The following is a 22,310-nucleotide window of genomic DNA, read 5'->3' as shown; positions in this document are numbered from 1 at the left end:
ATGTCTTTGCTTCTGACCTTCGATGATCCAGTACAACCGTACTAATAAGCAAAACTTACTCTAGACAAACATTTGTGTGTCTTTTTTTTACTGCTGAAGTGTGTTGAAATTTCTTCTTCTGCATTCTATTGTACAGATGTAAATTTACTTTGCCTTCAGCCTGAGGCTTATTCATTTCACTTTTGGTGTGAAAAGGCTTTTATATTTGCCAAAAATATAACTTTTTTATTTTAAAAACAAACAAGCAAGCCCTGTCCAGATTTAAAAAGTAATGCAAAAGTAACGTAACACATTACTTTCCATAAAAAGTAACTAAGTAACCTAATTGATTACTTGTTTTATGGAGTAACGCAATATTGTAATGCATTACTTTTAAAAGTAACTTTCCCCAACACTGCGTATGAAGTACCTTGATCTATTGCAGATAAAATCTTGAGGTTTTCATCACTAGCTGTTTCTAAAGTCCTGCATGAGAGAATGTGTGAGACTAAAACATACCTTTGTTTGAAATAAGTATATTATTACTATAGATATATTACAAGTATATTGAAATAAGTATTGTGCATACCTTAGTGATATGTTCAAGATAGAGACTGCAAGCATCTTGGAGGCTCATTTGAATAACAAACTCAATGAGCTGATCTTCATCCATTCATTCCATGTAGCCCATTGTAGTTTCAGAGCTGAAAAAGATGCACACATGAAAAAATCTCGATGAAAACTTGAGTCATGCAGATGGATTATAAAACTGACACAACTTCGACAATTTCCAGTCGTCACTATGAATCTGTACTGAAACTTTTTAATTAACTATCGGAAGAAATCTCATGCACCTTGCAGCGCTGCAAAACAGACTGAGTGTGTCTTCACAGGTCCTGGAGAATATATTTGGTGCTGACCTGCTTTTGACACTCTAGGAATGCGGGTCACTTTGACACGACCAGCCAAAAGGGTTCGAGTTCCCTCACGTGTAGCGGCTCACAGACACACATGGTCTTAGACAGAAGACATAAAGAACTCCACAAGACTGATACAAATACACATTATCTGAATGAGGATTGTTTCATGATGTTCAGCTTTATGTGTGTGTGTTTATGTGCTTAATGTGCAGGTAATTGTTGCTCATGTTCAGTCTTTGGTGGAATATTTGGAACCAAATCCATTTGACTGATTTGATTGTTCATGTCTGTTAATAATCTGCCTTTTTAAACATCTGCCTTTTCACAATGCAGAATCTGTTTTGCACTCAATAAATTTGACATAAAAAAAAACACTAAAATACAGAATGGATATGCTCATTATTATTAATTAGGTTCACTTATGAAGTTTGGTGACCTTAATGAAGCTTCCAGGCACTTGACCTTTTCAAATACAATCTAATTCTTTTTGACGTTAGAATGTCTATCTTTGCCCATATGTCCCCTTCATTAGATGTCTAATATAAGGTTTCAGTTATTACTAACACCAACAGCTCACATGAGTGGAAAAACAGTCAATCCCTCTACGCTAGGAAGGTCAAACTCAGTTCCTGGAGGGCTGGAGCCCTGCAGAGTTTTGTTCCAACACACATACCAAGTAGTCTTCAAATAAGCCTGAAGGACTTGATTAGTTGGAGCAGGTGTGTGTTGAATCTAGACTCTGCAGGGCTCCGGCCCTCCAGGAATTGAGTTTGACTCCCCTGCTCTACACCAATGGTATATTTGGCTATTGAAAACCTAATTTGTTGCCAGTAGGTGGCGTATTTACAATAAAGTAAACATTCTGTAACTTTTGGGTCACAGGAAATAACGCCATCAGGTGTTAGACATGATCAACTTACATATATATACATCCTCTCACGGTTTCACAGAACGAGGGTTACCATCAAGCCACAACAGAATCGCTGTTAAATAAAATAAAATAAATTAAAATAAAATAATCAGTGTGTTAACGTGCTCTCCCTTGTGAACAATAAGTGGATCTGCATTATTATACAGTATTAACTTTAAAAAGTACCTAATCCTTTTCCTCCTGATGAGCCACTTACCTGAATTTAGTTCCAACCCATGGTTAAAAACAGCTGAAGCAGCTAATCAAGGTCTTTGGGAAGCTAGAAACTTCCAGGCTTGGACTGTTTTGTGACACAATTCATATCTATTCAATAAAGCCTTAATTTGAATAAACAAATGATTTTATTTTATTTACTAGTTATGTATGTGTTATCATTTTGATCAAGTTTGATAAAGTTCTTACCATTTGTGGGATTGTTTGCACATATGCACAACAGCTTATACGGAGAAAAGTGTTTTGTGTATGTTACTCAAATGATGCATATTTCATTCTAAAGAGGTTTTTCTTAAAAGTATTTCTGCAGAGATGAAACAGTGAAATTCATCATATAAATAAACAGTGATTTAGTGTGGGAAATAATTGGGTGATTTACAAAAATATGAAATCTTGCAGTTTGCTTCACAAAGGTAAGTCAACTTTTGTTTGTCTTAGGAACACAAATGAAGATTCTCTTTATTAAACTCTTAATTTTTTCCAGTATAAAATCACAAAAGCTAAAACAAAATGAGGTATGAAAATGTTGATGTGCAGGGAATAATTATGTGCTTTTTATACATGAAAGTCTTGGTTCAAATCCTGCTATTTTTAAATTTGAGTGTAAAAAATTATCAAACTTGAAGCTTTAATTTAACATGCATAGCTCATTGGCTCAAAAAGTAAAATATTGTATTTTATGCATGGAGTCTTTTGTTCAAAACCTATTGCATTTAAAACAAAACTCTCAATAAAACCATGCCCACAAACACTTTTTAAGTTGTGTTTTAATCCTGAAGTTAAATCCCAATAAAACGAGTGTCACGCGACTCACCTGTAAGTAACTTTCTGAAAGTGTTTGTTTCAGTTTCTGTGAGTGTGAGTAAGAAATGCCAGAGCAGGGCAGCTTTGTCAGTTCATTTAGATTCATGTAGTGATGAATTCAACGGACACTACAGAGCGAAAACACTCGGAACTAAAGCCTTGGAAAAAAGATGAATTTCGATGAGGTCTTTAACCTAAAATGATGTTGTTTAAACTGTGTTTGTTATTGAACAGCTAGCAATGTATTCAGACACTCACATCTTCTATGAAGGACTTTGCTGTTTTTCTGCTGAACCTGTCAGACCTTCAGAATAACAAAGGATTCAGTTGCGCTTCCTTTATCATCTTTAAATGAATGTTATATATTATAAAGTGGAATAATAAAGAATCGTGCTGTTTGCCTCTTTTGAATGTGTGAATGTATATGCACATTTATTTAATTAAAAACGTATTAACTAAGCTGGGGAGAAAAGTAGATTGAACTAAAAGATTATTAAAGGTACAGGATTGCTTACATATAATATACTCTGCAATCTTTTTACACTGTTTAGGAATTCAGTTCATGTACTTAGTTTATATTTTTAACTATTATTTATTTTGAGTTTTTCTAGATGCAGTATGTCTGATAATGTCTGTATTTGTGTCTTGACTCCAGAATAAGTGATGTCTTGTTGGCTGTAAACTGGTCCGGCTGAAGCAGAGCTCTGGGACGTGTGGACAGACATTGACTGTAATGATGGACATCTGCTCAGGGACAGGTAATGTATCTCATGTGTGAATGTGTGTTCTAGTGCACTAAACATGTAGGTTACCAGCATTTTCTTTTTGAAGGGCCTCCTCTTTGAAAAGCAAATGATGGTAACCTAAGCAGATGGGGAAGGGACGGGGGATGAGAATTTTTATGCAGCTTTATTTATTTTTTTCAGTCTGTGCAAAAGTATAACCACTGCGGGCCACGGTGCTGGAAGCTCCAGGGGCAGGGGGAGACCGTACTGATATCCCCCTTCTTCAGGCACGCCTTCACACACACTCCAGCATTCACTCGTATCGCAGAGACCTGGCTGGGATCAAACCAGCAACCTCTGAACCGTGAGGCAGCGCTCTCACCAGTGAGCCACAGATCTCTTGTTGGAGCATATGAAGGAACTTATATCTGACTGTTTACCTGTGATTTCCCAATAAAGATGTTGAAGGAAGCTCTGTGTGGGATTTAAACCCACGTCTCCATCACAGTCTCATCCTCTTCAAAGAACGTGTGTTCATCCACTAATCCATCATGAATTCTACGTTGTGTTTTGGTGTTTAAGTGACTTTGTTGGCTGTGATTGATTTAAAGTAAGCAATAGTGGGAGTTGAACTCAGGTCTCCCGGATTAAAACACAAAGCTTTAGCTCCTGAGCCACAGGGCCTGCGGCTTTTTTTGAGAGATTTGTTCTAAATGATGAATAACTTTAATGACTGTGGGATTTGAACCCAGACTTTTATGTGTGCAATTGAAGCGTTTAACCACTGAGCCACAGAAGCTGTGAGGTTTGTTTGTTTTTTTTTTCTGGTCATAGACTGAGTAAAAATCATTCATGACATCTAAACACATGTCTCTGGCGCAGGTTGATGTTAAGTCACTTGTTCAGCCTCTGCACCACTGCGCTTTAGTAGTTTTCAACGTTTTATCTTGTTTGAATCTCATTTTAAGTGATAAAACAATGGATTTAATCCAGTAATGTCATAGCCAAAGGTGAACAATTATCCACTGTACCACAGTGACTGAGCTAAAAACATTTTGGTTTTTGGTCTTTTACATTAGAATTTATTACTATCAGTTAGATTTTTTTGTAGTTTAAACCTCAAGACTTTGTGCTTTCGTTTAAATATGTATTAAGATTGTCACCATCACAAACACTCAATTATTGTCCTTGATAGTCACTGACATTGCAAGAACTTTGAATTTAAAATCCAGAACTGTTATTATCCGGCTAACCAATATATACACTAATTTATATACTTTATACACTAATTGGCCACAACAGGGAGATGAACACATATTTTCACTTAATTAGCAGGGATTTTTCTGTTATGATAGAAACTAAAGTACCTGCCACTGTCATAGGTGGGTATTGGAAATCAAATATTGGTTGAATATTTAAATATTCGTAAAAAAGTATTGATAAATATCACCATGTCCTGAGACTCTCTGAGTGGTTTGAGGATGTTTGGTAGTTACAGAGACTAGTTGACCGACCAAAGATCACATGAGGCTCATGAGAAGATAAGAGCCTCAGTCACAAGTGTGAGTGTCGCCCTCATGGGGAATATCCAGGTTCAAATCTTGTGCACATTAAAATGATGAAATAAGACCAAAGTCCAAAAAAAAAAAAAAAAGGCAACATACAGGTTTGCTGGTAGTTTAGTGGTCTGAGTGTCATTCCTTCCTGAGGAAGATAATGGTTTGAATCTTGCTCTTGTGGTGGAAAAATGCTTTAGTTTCACTGGTTTTGCCTGAAAAACTACGATGAAAACAGCCTGGTCATCACAGAAGTGTGGTTGTTGGGATGCTTGTCTGATCAAGATCTGGGGAAGCTGTAAGCTGCATGTAACTGAGACTCTGATCTTCTCATGAACCTCATGTGATCTTTGGTCAGTCATCTGTAACTACCAAACATCCTCATTTAGTCTCAGGACATGGTGACATTGATCAATCCTTATTATGAACATTTAAATATTCAATCGGTATTTTATTTCTACTACTCAAAGATAAAATGCTGGCTATGACAGTGGCTGTTGCAGTTGCAGTACTTTAGTTTCTTCCATAGCAGAAAAATCCCTATTAATTAAGTGAAGATATGTGTTCACCTCTCTCTTGTGGTCAATCAGTGTATCAGCATTAATCAGTGTCACAGTCGCTCTGGCCAGTCGTAGGTGAGAAGACTTATTTAAGACCCAAAGGAGGTTTTTGTCACTTAAACTGGAATCAGAGGAAAGTTACTGCCTATATTTCTATAGCTATAGTTTCTACAAATAATAAATCTTGTTTTAAATTATTTTGCATTGATTTAAAATTATTTTATAAATTATTGATTACTGAATTATTGAAAAAAACTTGAAAAAATGATTTCCTAAAATAAATTATATTTTTAAACCTCTAGTAAGAGAAACTAAACCACCCTCCTGTGGTGAATTTTAGGTATTATACTGCTGCAACTAATTTAAGACTTCGTTTACAACGATTTGATTTATATATGTAAAATATTTCCGAAAAACATGTTTAATAGTGCCAGCGCTAGAATACTTGTAAGGAACAAAGTACAATGGTGTTGTTGTGACATTGAATTTGTACAATATGTTTTATTCATTTTGTTAAAAAAAAATTACATTGTTTTAAAAAGTCATTTAAAAATTACATTATTATTAGTATTAGTATTATTTAGTAAGACGAGGCAGACAAATTTAATTTTAAGAGATTAGTTTCAAGATGTAATAGATCATTTTAAAAATCGCATGTGTTTAAATGCATGAGTCGTGCTTTGTTTTGGTCGATTATGATGATGGCTGCTGTAGTGAAACCTGAATTATCGCCATACTACAGAAATAGGGTTTGTAATAATACAAATGATTCGTTTGGTAGTTTAATGTCCTTTTGGAGCTGTAAATGTCATGCATGGGAAATCAAGTTGTGCATTTGATACTTCAAAGTGAGATTTATATGACTATTAATGGTAAATGTTGTATTAATGGTTAAATGTTGAATTACTTACGTTATGCATACGTTGTTTTGACGCGTTCATTAAAGAGTAACGTTCATGCATGGAAATATGCATCTTTTGATCGTCTTATTTTTAGACCACAGGCTTGGTTGGCCTTGCTGTCTCCCACAATCCACATGAGGTGAGTGTTTTGATTTCATTTTGATCAATTCTAATTTCTGCTTGCATGTATTATTTTACTTGCATATACAATCTAGGTGTTTTGTTTTGTTTTGTTGCAAAGTTGTGTTTTAATTTAGAGGACTTGTACATATTAGAATGCTGTCAATTGAATTGTGGCTTTCTTTCCCAAAGCGTCTTCGGATTCTGTACACAAAGATCCTGGGCTCTCTACAAACTATGCCTCAGGATGCTGCCTACAGGAAATACACTGAGCAACTGATCAACCAGAGGTTCAACCACGTCAAAGCTGTGAGAAATTTAAAATAGACTTTTTGAGATTGAGGTTTAAGTATTAAAACGCATATTGATACAAGAGTCCTGATTTCTATACGTGTCAATTTTGTGCTATAAAGGAGCTAGACATAGAAAATCTTGAGAAAAAAATCAACTGTGGACAGATTGAGGAGGTTATTGCACAGGTGAGAAGATGCAATAAAGAAAGACCTCAAAGCCTCATTTACAAGAACGGAGTTTATAGAGAGTGAATACAGTGTGCTGTACCTCGGTCTGTCTGGTGTGTCTGCAGGCTGAGACTGAGCTGGCTTTGTCCAGGAAGATGACCGAATGGAAACCGTGGGAACCTCTCGTAGAGGAAGCACCGGCGAACCAGTGGAAATGGCCCATCTGAAGTCCTCATGATCTTCATGTACATATATTATGTTTATATTAAATACTGAATAAATAAACACTGTCCATTTAGGTTGTGCATTTTCTTTTTTACAGCTGTTTGTCATAGATTGAGCTGGAAATGAAACTTACTATGAACTCATAATTTCCTGTACATGTAATAAAAAATTATGAGATCATATGATATAGGAAATATTACAGAATTAACCATTCTTTCAGTTTTGACCAGGCAATGAGAGGGAACATTTACTCCAATGAAGGACCTTTAAACTAATTTAGAGTAAAATGTTTTTAATTTGGAGTTGTAGCCTTGTGCTGAATGAGACTGAGGCCCAGCTCAAGGTCCAATAAAAACTAAAAATGACCAAAAATAAACATCAATATCAATCAATTGCTAGCTGAATAACATACACAAAAAATGCAATTAAAAAAAGAAAAAATAATTTTTGGGTTTTTTTTTTTGCATTTTTATGAATTTGTGCTATATAGCGTGCCTAGGGGCTTAAATTAACATTAATATTTTGACGTAAAATTATTTGAATCTCTCAAATATTATCTTGAAAGGTCATAAAATCTGAATGTTTAATACATTACTCATCGAAATAATCAATTTTAATAATCATTTTAAGCTAAATAACGTAAATCAATTACATAATTAGAGCAAACTATTTAGCGTTTACATTTTTATGCTTTTGGTTAGTAGTACAGACATTGACTAACATTAATATTTTATGTTAAAAATTATATGTAGTCTCAAATAATATCTTGAAAGGTCAAAATCGAAATGTATAATATCTATACAAAAATTAGGAAACTTTTAAAATGCAACTCATCAAAATAATCAACGATTAGATAACCTATAGCAATTCCATAAAAAGCGGGGTAACAATTAGAGCAAAATACTCATGTTGGTTTTTATGCTTTCGGTTAGTAGACGTGCCTACAGACTTCAATTAACACGAATATTTTATGTTAAAAATTATTACATGTAGTCTCTCAATATCACTTTTTTATAAGAATTAAACAATTCATAAAAAATAATAAAGTTTAGTTTGTCACACTGCAACACTTTTAAACAAAATATTTCAATTCACCCACTTTACATTTTGTGGTTAGCAATTTGGAAGCTCAATGGAAGAAAGTACAATGTTAAGAAATGACAAACACTCGCGAATGTAGAAGAAATGATGTGCGTGTAAAATCCTGTTTGGTTTTTTATTGTGCTTGCTTGTATCCAAGTACGTTCTGTGTTAATGCTTGACAAAAGGCCTAAATGATTAGTTATGAATATGGAGATATAGAACTGAATGGTGCTTATGAAACGACACAGATTCACTGCTGATTTAAATCTAGAAGGATGCGGTACGCATTACAAATGAGAAATGTACGAAAAAATGTCTGTTACAACGTATCAACTAAGTTAATAAAGAAATTTCTCTACAATAAAAAAAACGAAACATTCAATTTCTACAATAACAAACATAGTAAAAAAAAAAGAAAGAAGCGCTAGTCATATAAATGTATTTTGGTCTGTTGGTGTGGCCGATGGTTTTATGTATTAGAACCACACCTCTCTTTTCTGAACTATGAGGCTACGTTCAAGAATGCTTTTTTATCTAAGATTTTTTACCCTAAAATAGATAGCATATGAAATCTTCTGCCCTGCTACTTATAAATATTTCTTCAACAGTTATGTCCGACTAAAATCTAAGACATCACCAGCAGTACAGCAGTCACTGCTTTTCCAAAGAGTAGAAATGTTGGCATTAGTTGCAACAGTAATATTATATCAAAGCATTTTAAAGTACAAAGGCACAATAAAAGACCAAATTATAGTATATCCTGTACCCACGTAGTCCATGTAGAGACTTTAGGAGGGTTTCAAAAACTACTTTCTCTTGATTCAGTGTACATTTCCTTGGGTGAAGCGGTCTGTATATCTACATGAGAGACTCCAGGCTTTCCGAGGGGTTGGCAGGAACCGTGCCGTTGTTTTCCGAGTAGTGAAGAGCTGTCTCGTCCTCCTTGGTGCTCACCAAACTCAGGATCGCTTTGTAGAGGAACTGATACTGATCCTGCACACACAGGAAGATGTTAAAGGAATAGTTCACCCAAAAATGAGAATTTACTGAACATTTCTCACCCTCACTCCATCTAAGATGTAGATCCTCGTTGGGACAGATTTGGAGAAATTTAGCATTAGATAACTTGGATCCTCTGCAGTGAATGGGTGCCATCAGAATGGGAGTCCAAACAGCTTACAAACGCAGCTTTTCTCTTCATAAGATGTTAACTGCTGGACTGGAGTGGTGTGGATTACTTGTGGATTATTGTGATGTTTTTATCAGCTGTTTGGACTCGGCACCCATTCACTGCAGAGGATCCATTGGTGAGCAAGTGATGCAATGCTACATTTCTCCAAATCTGTTCTGATGAAGAAACAAACTCATCTGCATCTTGGATGGCTTGAGGGTGAGGACATTTTCAGCACATTTTCATTTGTGAGTGGGACTATTCCTTTCATTCATATCTTATCAAGGTATACTATTCATCTTACAATATCGTTGAAGACTCCCGGCCTCATGAGGTTCATCATTCTGGCGGTCTGATAAACATTCACACTGTTCTCCTCTTCCAGCTGGTTAACCAGGGTGGTCAGTGAACAAAGTAAAGCAGCACTCGTCCCTCCAGACCTGCACAGAAACAGTGAGGAGTGACACTCTCCTCTATATCTGTCACTGATAAGAGTCTCTTTTGTAAATGCTATGAGACTCTACCCATCATGGATGATGGCGGGTCCCTCTCGACGCGAGCTCTCTTCTCTGATGATGTTGATGAGCTGAAAGGAGTTGCTGATGGGGCTGTCAGGGTTCGGCCAGCGAGGGCTCTGGTACTGCCGTACCTCCAGCACATAGTCATCCTGTCACACAGCCACGCAAAACAAACTTGCTCCGTAGACTTAAATGCTTCAGAGATGCAATGTCCAGTACAAAGACGACTTTCAGAAATGTTAAATGTGAAAATGTTAAATTTGCTTTGTTTTTAATGTCACAAAAACATCAAAATCAACAAAAAGACATACTTTTACATTCAAAATTTAAAGCCTATCTTAGTGCCACTAACAAGTTTTTCTGATTATTTTACATTTACATATTAAATGACATTATACATTATTACACAGTGATATTTGAATAATAGTAATTATGAATTTATAATATTCTAATTTAATAATATTATAAAGAATAGTTATAATAATATTATAAATTAATATTTTACAGTATTATAAATCGTCATTGCTTTAATGTGTCCAGATGTTTTACTTAAGTTTTTTCTTAAATTTCACATAATTTTCCAAGTGATTCTCATTAGTATTTCATTATTGTGACATAGTAAAAAATTACTGTAATTAAACATTTCTATTTAAACTAAAGGCAGTACAACTACTACTACTATTTATTTATTTATTTTCTGTTTTTACTGATTATTTTACATTTACATATTAAATAATATAATGTTGTACATTAATAGTATTGTAAATAATAATTATAAATAACATTATACATTGATTTTTTTTTACAATATTATAAATTGCCATGTGTACTGTAATGTGTCAAAATGTTTTACTTCAATTTTTTTCTTAAATTTCAAACCATTTCATGAGTGATTCACATTACTGTAATATAGTAAAAACTACTGTAATAAAATATTTGTATTTAAAATAAAGGCAGTACAACACCCACTGCCATTTATTTATTTATTTATTTTCCTGTATTGAGTTGTAAAATACGTTTAATTATCATGAAAATAATATCACAATAAAAATAAAATCAGAATGACAAAAATTCAATTTTAGACACTAAAATATGTCAATAAATTAATTTTTATGCAAAATATATATATTGTCCTGTTGATTGTGGGGTGAAATATGACCCAAACATGTTCTTGACAGGTTTTGTGAGGTTTACCCTGAGCAGCTGCAAATACTGAGTTCTGGCTACATAAATGAAATAAGTTTTATTCACCTTTAGGGCCTCCAAAATGAAGTCCTGTACCACGAGTGACTCCTCATTGGACAGGCACAGTTTGTCCTCACCCCTGAAGGTCACAGTGAAGGTCTCGCAGCTGATTGGCTGATCTTTAGTGGGCCAGTACACACACTCTCCCTCTCTGCTCTGTGACGGTCAGAAACGACAGGCCTCAGTTATTACATACAGATGTGTGCAGAAGTTTAAAGGTGTTTGTGTGCGTGTGACTCACGGCGCTCTGTGTATCTGGCAGAGAAACTATGATCTGTGCATTGTGATCCCAGATCATCCTCCAAAAGTCCTGTATGGTGTTTGGCAGAGGATTCTGGGTAACGATGAACTCGCGGCTCTGATGGTACCCCTGTAAAGGGCACAAACTCGTCTGATCACACCATATTACATACAGGAATCTAAACAGGAGCATCAAGAACAAGAGTCTCACCATTAAATAAGAGGCATTGATGTAGTCTGATGATTCTCCAGGTCCCGTAGACAGACTGACCCTTGACCTCTCCACTGAAGCACAGATGGAGCACATGTGAGGATAAAGATCAGCTACACTTTAAAAAGATCTTCAATATATTATGAATATAATTCTTGGAAGAAAACAGGTTACATTTGATATATTATTAATATGATATTTTAATAAATAATATAAATATTTATGATAAATACAATATTGATGAATATGTATAAACATTTGAATATAAATGAATATATTTTCTTTTAAAAAGACTACGCTTCACCTTTTCTATGTTTATGTATGTATAAAAATAAATATGACATTAATAAATAATACTGAATATTTATTTATAAACATTTATTCTATTTTAAATAAATAAATACACTGCATATAATTAGTGGAAAAAACAGGTTATCCTTTGAGGTTTATATTTACTTATGTACTTGTATATATAAATAAATATTATATTATTTATTCATAATAAACAAATAAACCAATCAATTATATTTTTTAATATATAAATAAATATTATATTATTTATTCATAATAAACAAATAAACCAATCAATTATATTTTTTAATATATAAATAAATACCTGAATATAATAAAAAAAAAAATTAATATAGGTTACCCTTTCACTTTTTATATATATAATTTATGTATGTATATAAATACAAAAAATAACTGAATTTAATTGTTTAAAGAAAAGCAGGTTACCTTTTCACTTTTTAATACATTTATGTATGCATATAAATAAATAAATATGATATATTAATAAATATTTCTAATTTATATTTAACATATTTATGCATATTAATTATATTTAAAATAAATAAAAATAATAAACTATTTAGGAAATAAAACAGGTTACCCTTTCACTTTTTATATATATATATATATATATAACGTATGTTAATTAATTAATTTGTTTTTATTTTTTTTATTGCACACACTCACCAGACATAAGACAAGACGTCCTGTTTTTAGATGCGTTGCACTCCTTCAAAGCCACTGTGTAATCGCTCTGTTTCGCACAGCTCTGACTGACCAGCTACAGGAACAAAAGGAAAGATCAATGAATTGCTCAGCGTAATAGTGATTAAGGTGAAATCACAAACCCAAGGGTCTCACCTTAAACTGTTTCTCCAGGCGGGTCATTCCTGTAGGTCCCGGTGTGAGGAGATCAGACACATACGTGTGAATGTGACTGGCGGAGACCAGGGTCTCTTTACTCCTGATGGCCTCCACTAGAGCATCATGGATGAAGACGTACTGCTCCTGCTCGCACACACACACACACACACACAAGTATGATGGATATTTCATGCTGCGTGTGACGTGACATAACCTAAGAAGGTATGGTTTGAAATAATATATGTTGCCGAACCTCAGTCTGCACCAGGTAATTCCTCTGGGTACGGATGTGTTTGAGGAATCCCATGATGTTCACTGTACTTTCCTCCTTTATCTGCTTCAACATGCTGTCGATCACAATGTAGGTTCCTGTTCTTCCCACACCGGCACTGCAAATCACACATTCAAACATCTTGATGTCCGTCACCGACTGTTATCAACTCTTACTTCAATTCAAGTCAGTCTTTATTTATATAGTGCTATATATACACTACTATTTCAGCAGTAAAGCAGCTCAAAAATAAGAATAGTGCCCTTATTCAACTCAATTTGGTTCAGTGTTGATTAAAACTAGTTCAATAACTAAACTTCACATCTTACAATTCTGACTTTTTTCTCTGAATGCCGAGTTTACATCTCACAATACTGACTTTTTCTCGGAATTATCTTGTAATTCTGACTTTTTTCTTGGAATTCTGAGTTTACACTCCGCAATTCTGGCTTTTTTTTACACTGAATTCTGATTTTACATCTCGCAATTCTTACTTTTTTCTCTGAATTCTTACTTTTTTCTCAAAATCCCACAATTCTGACTTTTTAAAAAAAATTATATTAAAGGTAATTGTGATTTTATTTTTTCACAATTCTGACTTTTTCTAACTTTTTTTCTCAGAATTCAAAATTAAAAACTCGCAATTACATTTTTTTCTCTTTTATTCCATTGCAGAAACAAGCTTCCATAAATAAGTGTCAATGTTCCAGAGTTCATCAGTTATGAAACTAAGTTGAATCAGCTATAAGCAGCCAGTTTGACAGAAGGCAATATTGTCATTTTCCAGCTCAATGTAGCAGTTCTCATCCAATAGTGTCAGTGCAGTGACCATAATAACTTCACCATAATAATTTTATGCTTAATAAGTTAACACTGATGTCTACCTGCAGTGCACCACCACAGGCCCCATATCAGTCGTCCTGGCCTGCGAGGACGCCCGCACAAACGACAGCAGGGGCAGAGTGTATTCTGGGACGCCCATGTCGGGCCACTGAGTGTAATGAAAATGAAGCACCGTCCTCTCCTGACTGCGACCCTTCTGTGAGCCCTGACGGGCGAAAAGACATTTTGCTAACATTCCCATTATTAAAACATTATTACTGAATGTTCTCTGAACATTCAAAACGTCAAGTTTTTTAAAATGTTTTAAAAGCTTTGTTTTGGTTAGAAACATTAAAGGAACATTCCGTTCTCTGAACATTCTGAAACAAGTAGTAACATTTAAAAAAAACGTTAGATGAACATCCAACTAAACCATTTCAGAAATAAAACTTTCCATAAACGATGCATAAATAACTTTTTTTATGCTAATGTTTTCAGAATATTAGTTTGCTCATAACTTTGAGATACCTTTGCCAGAACCTTGTTAATTACATGTAGTTACTGACCTTCTTGATGTTAACATTCCTCAAGGTGATCGTCCTCTGCGTGTAGTAGGCAAGAGTTTTGGTGCTCTTCAGCATGACTAAGAAGCATCCATAGTCTTCCTGATTCTCCAAGGGCCAATACTGATCACATTTTCTCTGTTTGATTCACACACACCATGTATATATGGTTAGGAATCTCACCAGACCATGATTAGTTGTTTTATATTTGCCTTTATTTCATTACACTCTCAAAAATAAAGGTTCTTTTTTGGCATTCATGGTTCCATGAAAAAGCTTTAACATCCATGGAACCTTTCAATGCTCTTTATAGTGGGAAAAAAAATGGTTCTTTTAAAAACAGTTCACTGAAAGGTTGTTTGGGAACCAAAATGGTTATTCTATGGCATCGCTGCAAAAAAAACCTTTTGGAAGCTTTATTTTTAATGATCTAATCTAAGAGTGATAACAGCATTACCCGGCCCTTCTCCACCAGGTTAGTGATCATGACAATCACACCCACGTTCTGCTCCCATATCATCCTCCAGAAGTCTTCCAGACTGCCCTTCAGCGGACCCTGGGCGGCTATATATGCTTTCGGCTGATTGTAGCCCTAAAGAGAATCATTACAATCAGACCATGTTCATTTCTACAAACACTCGTGACAAACCAATAAATAAACCAAATATCTGCTCATTCTGAGACTGCATCAGCTGAGAACCGCGTCCACTTTACTGGCTAAAAGAAGTGTCACCTTATACTTATGTTCAGTGTTGGGGAAAGTTACTTTTAAAAGTAATGCATTACAATATTAGGTTACTCCATAAAAAAGTAACTAATTACGTTACTTAGTTACTTTTTATGGAAAGTAATGCGTTGTTACTTTTGCGATACTTTTTAAATCTGGACAGGGCTTGCTTGTTTGTTTTTAAAATAAAAAAGTTATATTTTTGGCAAATATAAAAGCCTTTTCACACCAAAAGTGAAATGAATAAGCCTCAGGCTGAAGGGAAAGATATTCTCTTGTAAATTAAAAAGTAATGCGTTACTTTACTAGTTACTTGAAAAAAGTAATCTGATTACGTAACTCGGGTTACTTGTAATGCGTTACCCCCAACACTGATTATGTTTCTTTTTTTTTCTTTTTTTGTGTGTTTGTGTGTGAGAGAGAGATTTTGAATAAATAAGAAATGTTCTTTTGAGCTTTCTATTCATATGAATATTCAGCAGCACAACTGTTTTCAACAATAATCAGAAATGTTTCTTGAGCAGCAAATCGGTATATTAGAATGATTTCTGCAGGATCATATGACACTGAAGACTGGAGTAATGATGCTGAAAATTCAGCTTTGAATCACAGGAATAAATTACATTTTAACATATATTCACATAGAAAACAGTTATTTTAAATTGTAATAATATTATTAAAATCTTACCAACCCCAAACTTTTGAATTATAGTGTATATACAGTATATTGGCATGGTAACATATTGCAAAAACATTTTCATCATTACAGCATTTAAAATTTAGTGTAGAATTTACACTTACATTCACATAGTTGGCATTAATGTAGTCCCCTGTTTTTCCAACTTTGTCAGAGTTTTGAGAGAGTTTAACTCGACTGTGATCATCTGAGAGTACAAAAAAGGTTTATTAGTCATGTTTTTTATTTATAAATCCATGTACATCTCTTATATTGTTATGGATGAGTGATATAACGTCTCATACAGGCCAGGATGTTAATGTATCTGTTCTTGCTCTTATTGTCTGGATGGTTGGAGCTATCCGTAGTGATGCCGATGTCCGACGTACAGTGCTGAATCTCCTAGAAGAAACATTTCATCCCATCACTGACAAAATCATAACTCAAAAACTATTCCACTTTATCATGCATATCTAACCATGCAAAGAGCAACACTGACACGTCAATACAATGAACAGAAGAATAACAACAATGCAAAAGAACAAGTAACAAGAAACACTAAAACAAAGGGAGATGTGTCTTACCTCGTAAGACTCTTTCAAGATCTAATAAGGGAGGGGGTGAGAATGCAGAGAAGCACAATGAAAGTCCGGGACAAACAGAGAGGCGCCAGTGCAGGTACATGAGGCACGTTTGCATGTGTTTTCATGCTACAGACGGGTTTAGACAGGGCTGACGCTCTCTGTGTGGGTGTCCATGCAGACGCCTGTACATCACCCTTTACATGCTGCCCCGTTGCACTCATATTCATGAGTTTATGACATTAACACACTATTTGATACGTTTAAATTGCATAATAAGGTGCAATGCTTAAGTTTACGTATTTAGAAAAGTCAAAAAACTGAATTGATAAAAATCACAAGTACCTCAAATTTTTTGGAGAATGTGTGATTTGTGTGAAGATCAGCAACGTGTTTTACGAATTCCTTTACTGGGAGAGCGTCATTGTCCTCTGCCAACAAAAAGAAAAAAAGATTTAGAAACAAAAAAAACAAATAATAAATAGCTAATGAGGCACGAAACAAACAAATAAATAAATGACAAGCCATAAAATAAATAAATAATATTTATTAATATTTATAGTTCATGTCAAGACATGAAAATAAACAAATAAATTAAAACAGACATTAAAACACAAAATGATAAGGCATGACATAAATAAAATGACAACATGAAAATAAAAAATAAATAACTTGCAAGGCATTAAATAAATAAATGCCAAGCCATTTAATAAATAAACAAATAATGTCAAGACATGAAAATGAACAAAAAATAATTAAATGACAAGGCATTAAATGAATGAATGAATGTCAAGACATGAAAATAAACAAATAAATAAACAAACTAATTAAAACAGACATTAAAACAAACAAACAAACAAACAAAAATGATAAGGCATGAAATAAAGAAATAAATGCATATATAAACAAACAAATAAATAAATAAATGATAAGAAATTAAAACAAACAAAAATGGTAAGGCATGAAACAAACAAACAAATAAATAAATAAATAAATGAATAAATAAAGGTAAGATATCAAAGAAAAAAATATAATCTTTTTATTTGAGTAGCTTTTGTTACCTGAAGGCAGAAGAAGAGGGGTTGATGGGGCCGATATGGCTCGGGCTGAAATGTTGTCCTCTACATAAAACTGTGCCGTTTGAAAGCACCTTCTGTAAGATACAGATGGAAACATTAAAATATTTGCTTTTTACTTTATGAGACAAAAAAATAGAATAAAGAGAATTTAATCCGAATAAAGGGACCACAAAAAAAAACCCTTACAAGTAAAATGCACAGACACAATACAGTAATGAGAATTGTGGGGAATGTGCCTGATTGTCATAAAATTCTCCTAAAAAATTTCTTGACACAATTTTTTTTATTTGATTTTGCGTTAAATGTGACTGGACATGTTTTCCTGAGTTTTTAGCACAGATGCACGTGGCACACGTAATCTTAAAGCAAACACTGACATACTGACGCGTGTCTGAAGATGTTATACCTCCAGTAGATGAGAATCCCCACCAGCACCAGCAGACACAGGACAGTGAGTGTGGAAACCACAGCCAGAGGAACAACCGTCCTCTTCTCCTTCTCTGTACCTCCCACCATCCCGACACGAGACTCCGGACTGCTCTTACTCGCCTCTGATGATGGAAACAGGAGCAAAACAGTTCTTAAATACAAGATATTCGGCACATTCAAGGAGCTACAAAAATGCAACCAAATAATCCAACTGCTAACTCATTAAGAGCCGTAAAAGCAGTCATGTTTTCATTCTCCAAATGTTGTTTTGACATCATTTGTGAGTTTTACCTGCGTTCTGGTCTTCCTCTGACTCTTGGACAGTGAGTTCAGGAATTATGAGCTGTATGGGAATATCATCGCTTTGAGAGATCACTGACCCTCCTTGACCAGAGCCAGTGTCAGAGTCAGCTGACCAGGTCACCCATGACAGAAACGCCTGGTTCTCTGGTTCTTCGGTGGTGGCCGCCTCTCGCTCGCTCTCAAAGTAGAAAGTAGAGGACAGTCCCTCTCTGTTTTCATCTTCAGATCTACCGCTGTAGCTCAGATGGGAGTCTTTGAGAGCCGACCGGGTTTGGTCGAGCTCCCATTCCCGGTCGAGCTCCTCCAGGAAGATCGTGGACCCCGATCCGCTGAATTCTCCTGAAGGAAGATGAGCAGAGCCCTCCTCCAAAATAGTGGTTGAGGATTCATAGAGATTTGAGGCATCATGAACCATTGATACCTTCTGATTATTGAACGATGTGGCTGTAACGAACACGTCTGAAGAGTTAAGACTTCCAATCTCCTCTAAAGAACCGTTTATGGCTGAGGAAAGAAGCCCTTGGAAGTACTAATCTTTATCTACATTTTTCTTGCAATACCTAAAGCCACCACCAAGGGGGAGCCATCACTACGCAAAGAAGGTAAAGATTGAATGCACAGGAGCAAGAGAGGAACCACCACCGTGTTCGACATCTGAAAAGTGAGCAAACCAGCCGAGAAGAGAGAGTCCAGCAGGTGCATTACAAGCTTTTCTTGAGTATTTGTGGCACAGACAGCAATCAAGTTTTTATTCCATATATACGGTAGCAATTGCACCACCATCACCTTGAGCGTTTCTGAAAGTTTAAAGGGATAGTTTATGTATGACCTGTATAACCTGTATGAGTTTCTTTAACACAAAAGAAGATTTTTTGAAGAATGTTGGCAACCAAACAGTTAATGGTAACCATTGACAACCATAGTATTTTTTCCATACTATGGAAGTCAATGGCTACCGTCAACTGTTGGGTTGCCAACATTCTTCAAAAGATCTTCTTTTGTGTTCAGCAGAAGAAAAACTCATACAGGCTCGGAACAACTTGAAGGTGAGTAAAAGATTACAGAAGTTTCATTTTTTGGGTGAACTATCCCTTTAAAATAGTGATTCCCAACCAGGAGTTGCAGATTCTGAAAGACAGTTTTACTTTATTAAACCTGTACATTTTTAGTTACCTATAAGATGTAACTTTGCATTAAATTTGTATAAATGAGAATGCTTTTGCTTGGGGGTGATATTTCTACATACATACTTGTTGAGCTTCTTTGGTAGTTAAATTCCACCATACAAAAAAAAAGTGACTATGTAAAAATCTCTTTTGGGTTTCATCTCGAAATAAATTCACTATTAGAGAAAGTTTAGAACTCGAACTGTCAAAACTTTCGAAAACAAAAAGAAGATAAAGAGAGAGGATGAGAGTTTTTCAGCCCTCGGTATCAATGGTTTGTAGCTTAAAAGTGAATTATTGTAATATTGGTAATGCTAAATGATATCAAAATGAATGCGTTTCTGGTTTTCCCTTTGTGAAAAAGAAGTGCACTTAATTGTATCCACATTTGTAGTGTACTTTAAATCTTTTAAAGAACTGTATTTGCACATAATATACTATTAATGAAATAAAAGTACACTTTCTGTTTCTTAACACTTAAGTACACTTTTAAAAAGTTTTACTTTAAGTATATTTTAAATCATTACTTTTACATTTTTTGTCATGCTTTAAAGTAGTACACTAATTTAGATGCGTTGACTAACATACTAAAGCACTTGAATATAATTTGAAATGTGTAATTACAAATCCACTGACGTACAAGACATGCAAATGTCATTAGAAATATGACATTAAAACATATTTATAAACATATTTTAGTTTAACATAAATGCATGTCATTATTTTCTTCAGTACACTGTCAAAAAAAGCACTCTAATAGCATTTCATATAAATTTAAACTACAATACATTTTCATTTAATTGCAATTAACATGCATTACATTCAGTTCACACTTAAGTTTATTCTTTTAAAATAGATATTTCCGTAATAAGTACTCAAACACTTAAGTATGCTAAACTTAAGATGAAAACGGTTGGGAAACACTGCAATCCCCAAACTACCTTCACCGCTAGTCATCTTCATAACCAGCGTGTCTATGACTTCCCTACAAGCAAGTTAGCATTTAGTGAGGTTTTGATTAAGAAAACACCCCGAAAAAGACTGTCTTACCATTAAACAGGGGCTGAGTGGTCTGAGAAATGATCTTCATAGACGCCGAAATCGCTGATCCAGTGGAGGCAGTGCTAGAGTTAGCTATTGAGGTTGTGTTTACTGCAGGTTTAGCGGTGGTATTTGAAGTTTTGGCTGTCATGGTTGAGGTTTCTTGGTCCTGAGCATCTGGTAGTGCAGTGAGAAGGTCGTTGTTTTGGGCTGGTGTGGTTTTTGTGGTGCTGGTGCTGAGGATGTCTTCATAGTAGACGTCTGTGACCTGCATGCTGCTGTGAGGAAGGTGGCCGCTCTCCTCTGGAAGGAGTCTGTTCAGAGGCCGTTTGGTCTCGTTTCTGCTCTTGTTTTGGTCAGGTGACCATGACAGTGACGACTCCTCTGTCATTTTTCGTCGGACTGTAATCGGGGTCGTCTTGACGACAGGGAACAGGAAGCCTGGTTGGTCCGTCGCCGTGGTGATGGAGATGGAACTCCCGGAATCACGGATGAGAATTCGGCCGGGCGGAGAGTTGGAAGCAGGTGGAGATGTTTCCTGAAACTGAAATACGTCATGTTTAACTCAAGATGCTCACGGAGATCCATAAAAGTGCTCATGATTGTTTCTGAATGTAGATTATAAAAATATCACCTCATTATATTCCTCTGATTCTGTTAAATCGCCAAAGGGATCAGGCTCATTTACTGCAGGGTTAAAGGAAATATCAGTAAATTACTTAGAAGAAATAAATATTCATGCTAAATAATAGGGTGAATAACACACACACACAAAATCTGTGTCATATTTTACCCCAAAATAAGAAATTTTGATATTTGAGATATTTTCCATCAAATAAAATTGTACAAAAATGAATAAAATTTCCTGACATTTAAGCACATATTAATAATAATAATTATTATTATTATTCATTCCAGTACATCGTATACAGTACACAGTTTTTTATATTATTTATATATAAATTCAGTAAAACAAATACTACATAATAATTTATATAAAAATAATAATAATTATTATTATTATTACAGTACATTATAACTAGACAGTTGTTTTTTAAATAATAATAATAAATAAATTCATTTTTAATGCTTATTTAAGGCACATCTGCAAAGTACAATTATAATGTTATTATTAAAAATACATATGTTTTTCATTATGGTAATAATACAAGATTATTAATATAGATTATTATATAATCTAAATTAGTAATATAGATCTTTTCCTCATTCTTGTTATTGTAAATGTGCCTAACTGTAAAGGAAAAAAATACCTTTCTTTAAAATAAATAAAATAACAAATATTTAAAAAATAATAATAATAAATGTCTATATATATTATTAGGATTTTTTTTCCACTTTTGATTTTGTTGTAAAATATGACCCAGACATTTCTTGATATTTTTGTGAGATTTTACAGTTTTTGTTTACCAGGGTCTTCGAGCGGCATGTCCACAATAACCTGGTCACTCATTTTTCCAGTCAAGCCATTGGTGCACAGCGCCACCACCTGGACAACATAGCTACTGTTCGCCAGCAGATGATGGATAATGGCCCCCTGGAAAAACAAGATAATACTATAACATAACACCTGTTTCTAACCATCAGGACTAGTGTAACCTTGAACTATCAGCTA

General features: G+C 34.6%; 3 protein-coding genes and 1 long non-coding RNA gene across 6 annotated transcripts in view; 2 read left to right on the top strand and 2 right to left on the bottom strand.

Annotated features, from left to right (window-relative positions):
• LOC107656400 (ankyrin repeat and SOCS box protein 15-like) overlaps positions 1 to 1,224 on the bottom strand; it is a 7,165-nt gene extending 5,941 nt beyond the window's left edge. The window contains exons 1-3 of one of the 2 annotated variants that reach the window (XM_016444258.1): positions 834 to 1,224; positions 569 to 683; positions 410 to 465 (exon numbers count right to left, since the gene is read on the bottom strand). In XM_016444258.1, the coding sequence (XP_016299744.1) occupies positions 410 to 465; positions 569 to 603 (91 nt within the window). In that variant the 5' untranslated portion in view covers positions 604 to 683; positions 834 to 1,224. Of the gene's footprint in view, positions 1 to 409; positions 466 to 568 lie in introns of both variants that reach the window. The other variant, XR_001630566.1, reaches the window with a different exon arrangement.
• A 1,608-nt stretch (positions 1,225 to 2,832) lies between these two features.
• Positions 2,833 to 3,809, top strand: LOC107656446 (uncharacterized). Its single transcript, XR_001630574.1, has 3 exons — positions 2,833 to 2,859; positions 3,503 to 3,605; positions 3,774 to 3,809. It is a non-coding gene; the product is annotated as an uncharacterized LOC107656446 (long non-coding RNA).
• A 2,535-nt stretch (positions 3,810 to 6,344) lies between these two features.
• LOC107656436 (NADH dehydrogenase [ubiquinone] 1 alpha subcomplex subunit 5-like) lies at positions 6,345 to 7,480 on the top strand. Of its 2 annotated transcripts, none has more exons than XM_016444304.1 (5): positions 6,345 to 6,437; positions 6,685 to 6,729; positions 6,903 to 7,019; positions 7,124 to 7,189; positions 7,297 to 7,480. In XM_016444304.1, exons 1-5 carry the CDS (start codon positions 6,357 to 6,359, stop codon positions 7,396 to 7,398), a joined length of 411 nt encoding a protein of 136 aa, XP_016299790.1. In that variant the 5' UTR covers positions 6,345 to 6,356; the 3' UTR covers positions 7,399 to 7,480. The 2 variants fall into 2 exon arrangements, with proteins under 2 accessions (XP_016299790.1, XP_016299791.1); XM_016444305.1 differs by lacking the exon at positions 6,345 to 6,437 and adding an exon at positions 6,543 to 6,578.
• Positions 7,481 to 8,879: 1,399 nt separating this feature from the next.
• LOC107656236 (receptor-type tyrosine-protein phosphatase zeta-like) overlaps positions 8,880 to 22,310 on the bottom strand; it is a 23,736-nt gene continuing 10,305 nt past the window's right edge. The window contains exons 8-28 of the mRNA XM_016443995.1: positions 21,312 to 21,364; positions 20,687 to 21,221; positions 18,459 to 18,914; positions 18,145 to 18,289; positions 17,721 to 17,812; positions 17,005 to 17,090; positions 16,663 to 16,683; positions 16,384 to 16,480; positions 16,204 to 16,286; positions 15,133 to 15,267; positions 14,679 to 14,813; positions 14,175 to 14,338; positions 13,273 to 13,408; positions 13,017 to 13,163; positions 12,843 to 12,936; positions 11,865 to 11,938; positions 11,655 to 11,783; positions 11,420 to 11,569; positions 10,175 to 10,317; positions 9,955 to 10,090; positions 8,880 to 9,472 (exon numbers count right to left, since the gene is read on the bottom strand). Of these exons, the coding sequence (XP_016299481.1) occupies positions 9,338 to 9,472; positions 9,955 to 10,090; positions 10,175 to 10,317; positions 11,420 to 11,569; positions 11,655 to 11,783; positions 11,865 to 11,938; positions 12,843 to 12,936; positions 13,017 to 13,163; positions 13,273 to 13,408; positions 14,175 to 14,338; positions 14,679 to 14,813; positions 15,133 to 15,267; positions 16,204 to 16,286; positions 16,384 to 16,480; positions 16,663 to 16,683; positions 17,005 to 17,090; positions 17,721 to 17,812; positions 18,145 to 18,289; positions 18,459 to 18,914; positions 20,687 to 21,221; positions 21,312 to 21,364 (3,146 nt within the window). The 3' untranslated portion in view covers positions 8,880 to 9,337. The remainder of the gene's footprint in view (positions 9,473 to 9,954; positions 10,091 to 10,174; positions 10,318 to 11,419; positions 11,570 to 11,654; positions 11,784 to 11,864; positions 11,939 to 12,842; positions 12,937 to 13,016; positions 13,164 to 13,272; positions 13,409 to 14,174; positions 14,339 to 14,678; positions 14,814 to 15,132; positions 15,268 to 16,203; positions 16,287 to 16,383; positions 16,481 to 16,662; positions 16,684 to 17,004; positions 17,091 to 17,720; positions 17,813 to 18,144; positions 18,290 to 18,458; positions 18,915 to 20,686; positions 21,222 to 21,311; positions 21,365 to 22,310) is intronic.

The sequence above is a fragment of the Sinocyclocheilus anshuiensis genome, unplaced genomic scaffold, assembly GCF_001515605.1.
Source record: "Sinocyclocheilus anshuiensis isolate Anshui unplaced genomic scaffold, SAMN03320099.WGS_v1.1 scaffold183, whole genome shotgun sequence".
NCBI lineage: Eukaryota > Metazoa > Chordata > Actinopteri > Cypriniformes > Cyprinidae > Sinocyclocheilus > Sinocyclocheilus anshuiensis.
This window is presented reverse-complemented; position numbering and strand designations above follow the sequence as displayed.

Bases quoted from the DNA above. Each gene is read 5' to 3' on its own strand.
- LOC107656436 (XM_016444304.1), top strand. From the start codon at position 6,357: ATGAGTCGTGCTTTGTTTTGGTCGATTATGATGATGGCTGCTGTAGTG. The intron at 6,438-6,684 runs GTTTGTAATAAT...TCTTATTTTTAG, and splicing joins CGCCATACTACAGAAATAGG to ACCACAGGCTTGGTTGGCCT. The intron at 6,730-6,902 runs GTGAGTGTTTTG...TCTTTCCCAAAG, and splicing joins TCTCCCACAATCCACATGAG to CGTCTTCGGATTCTGTACAC.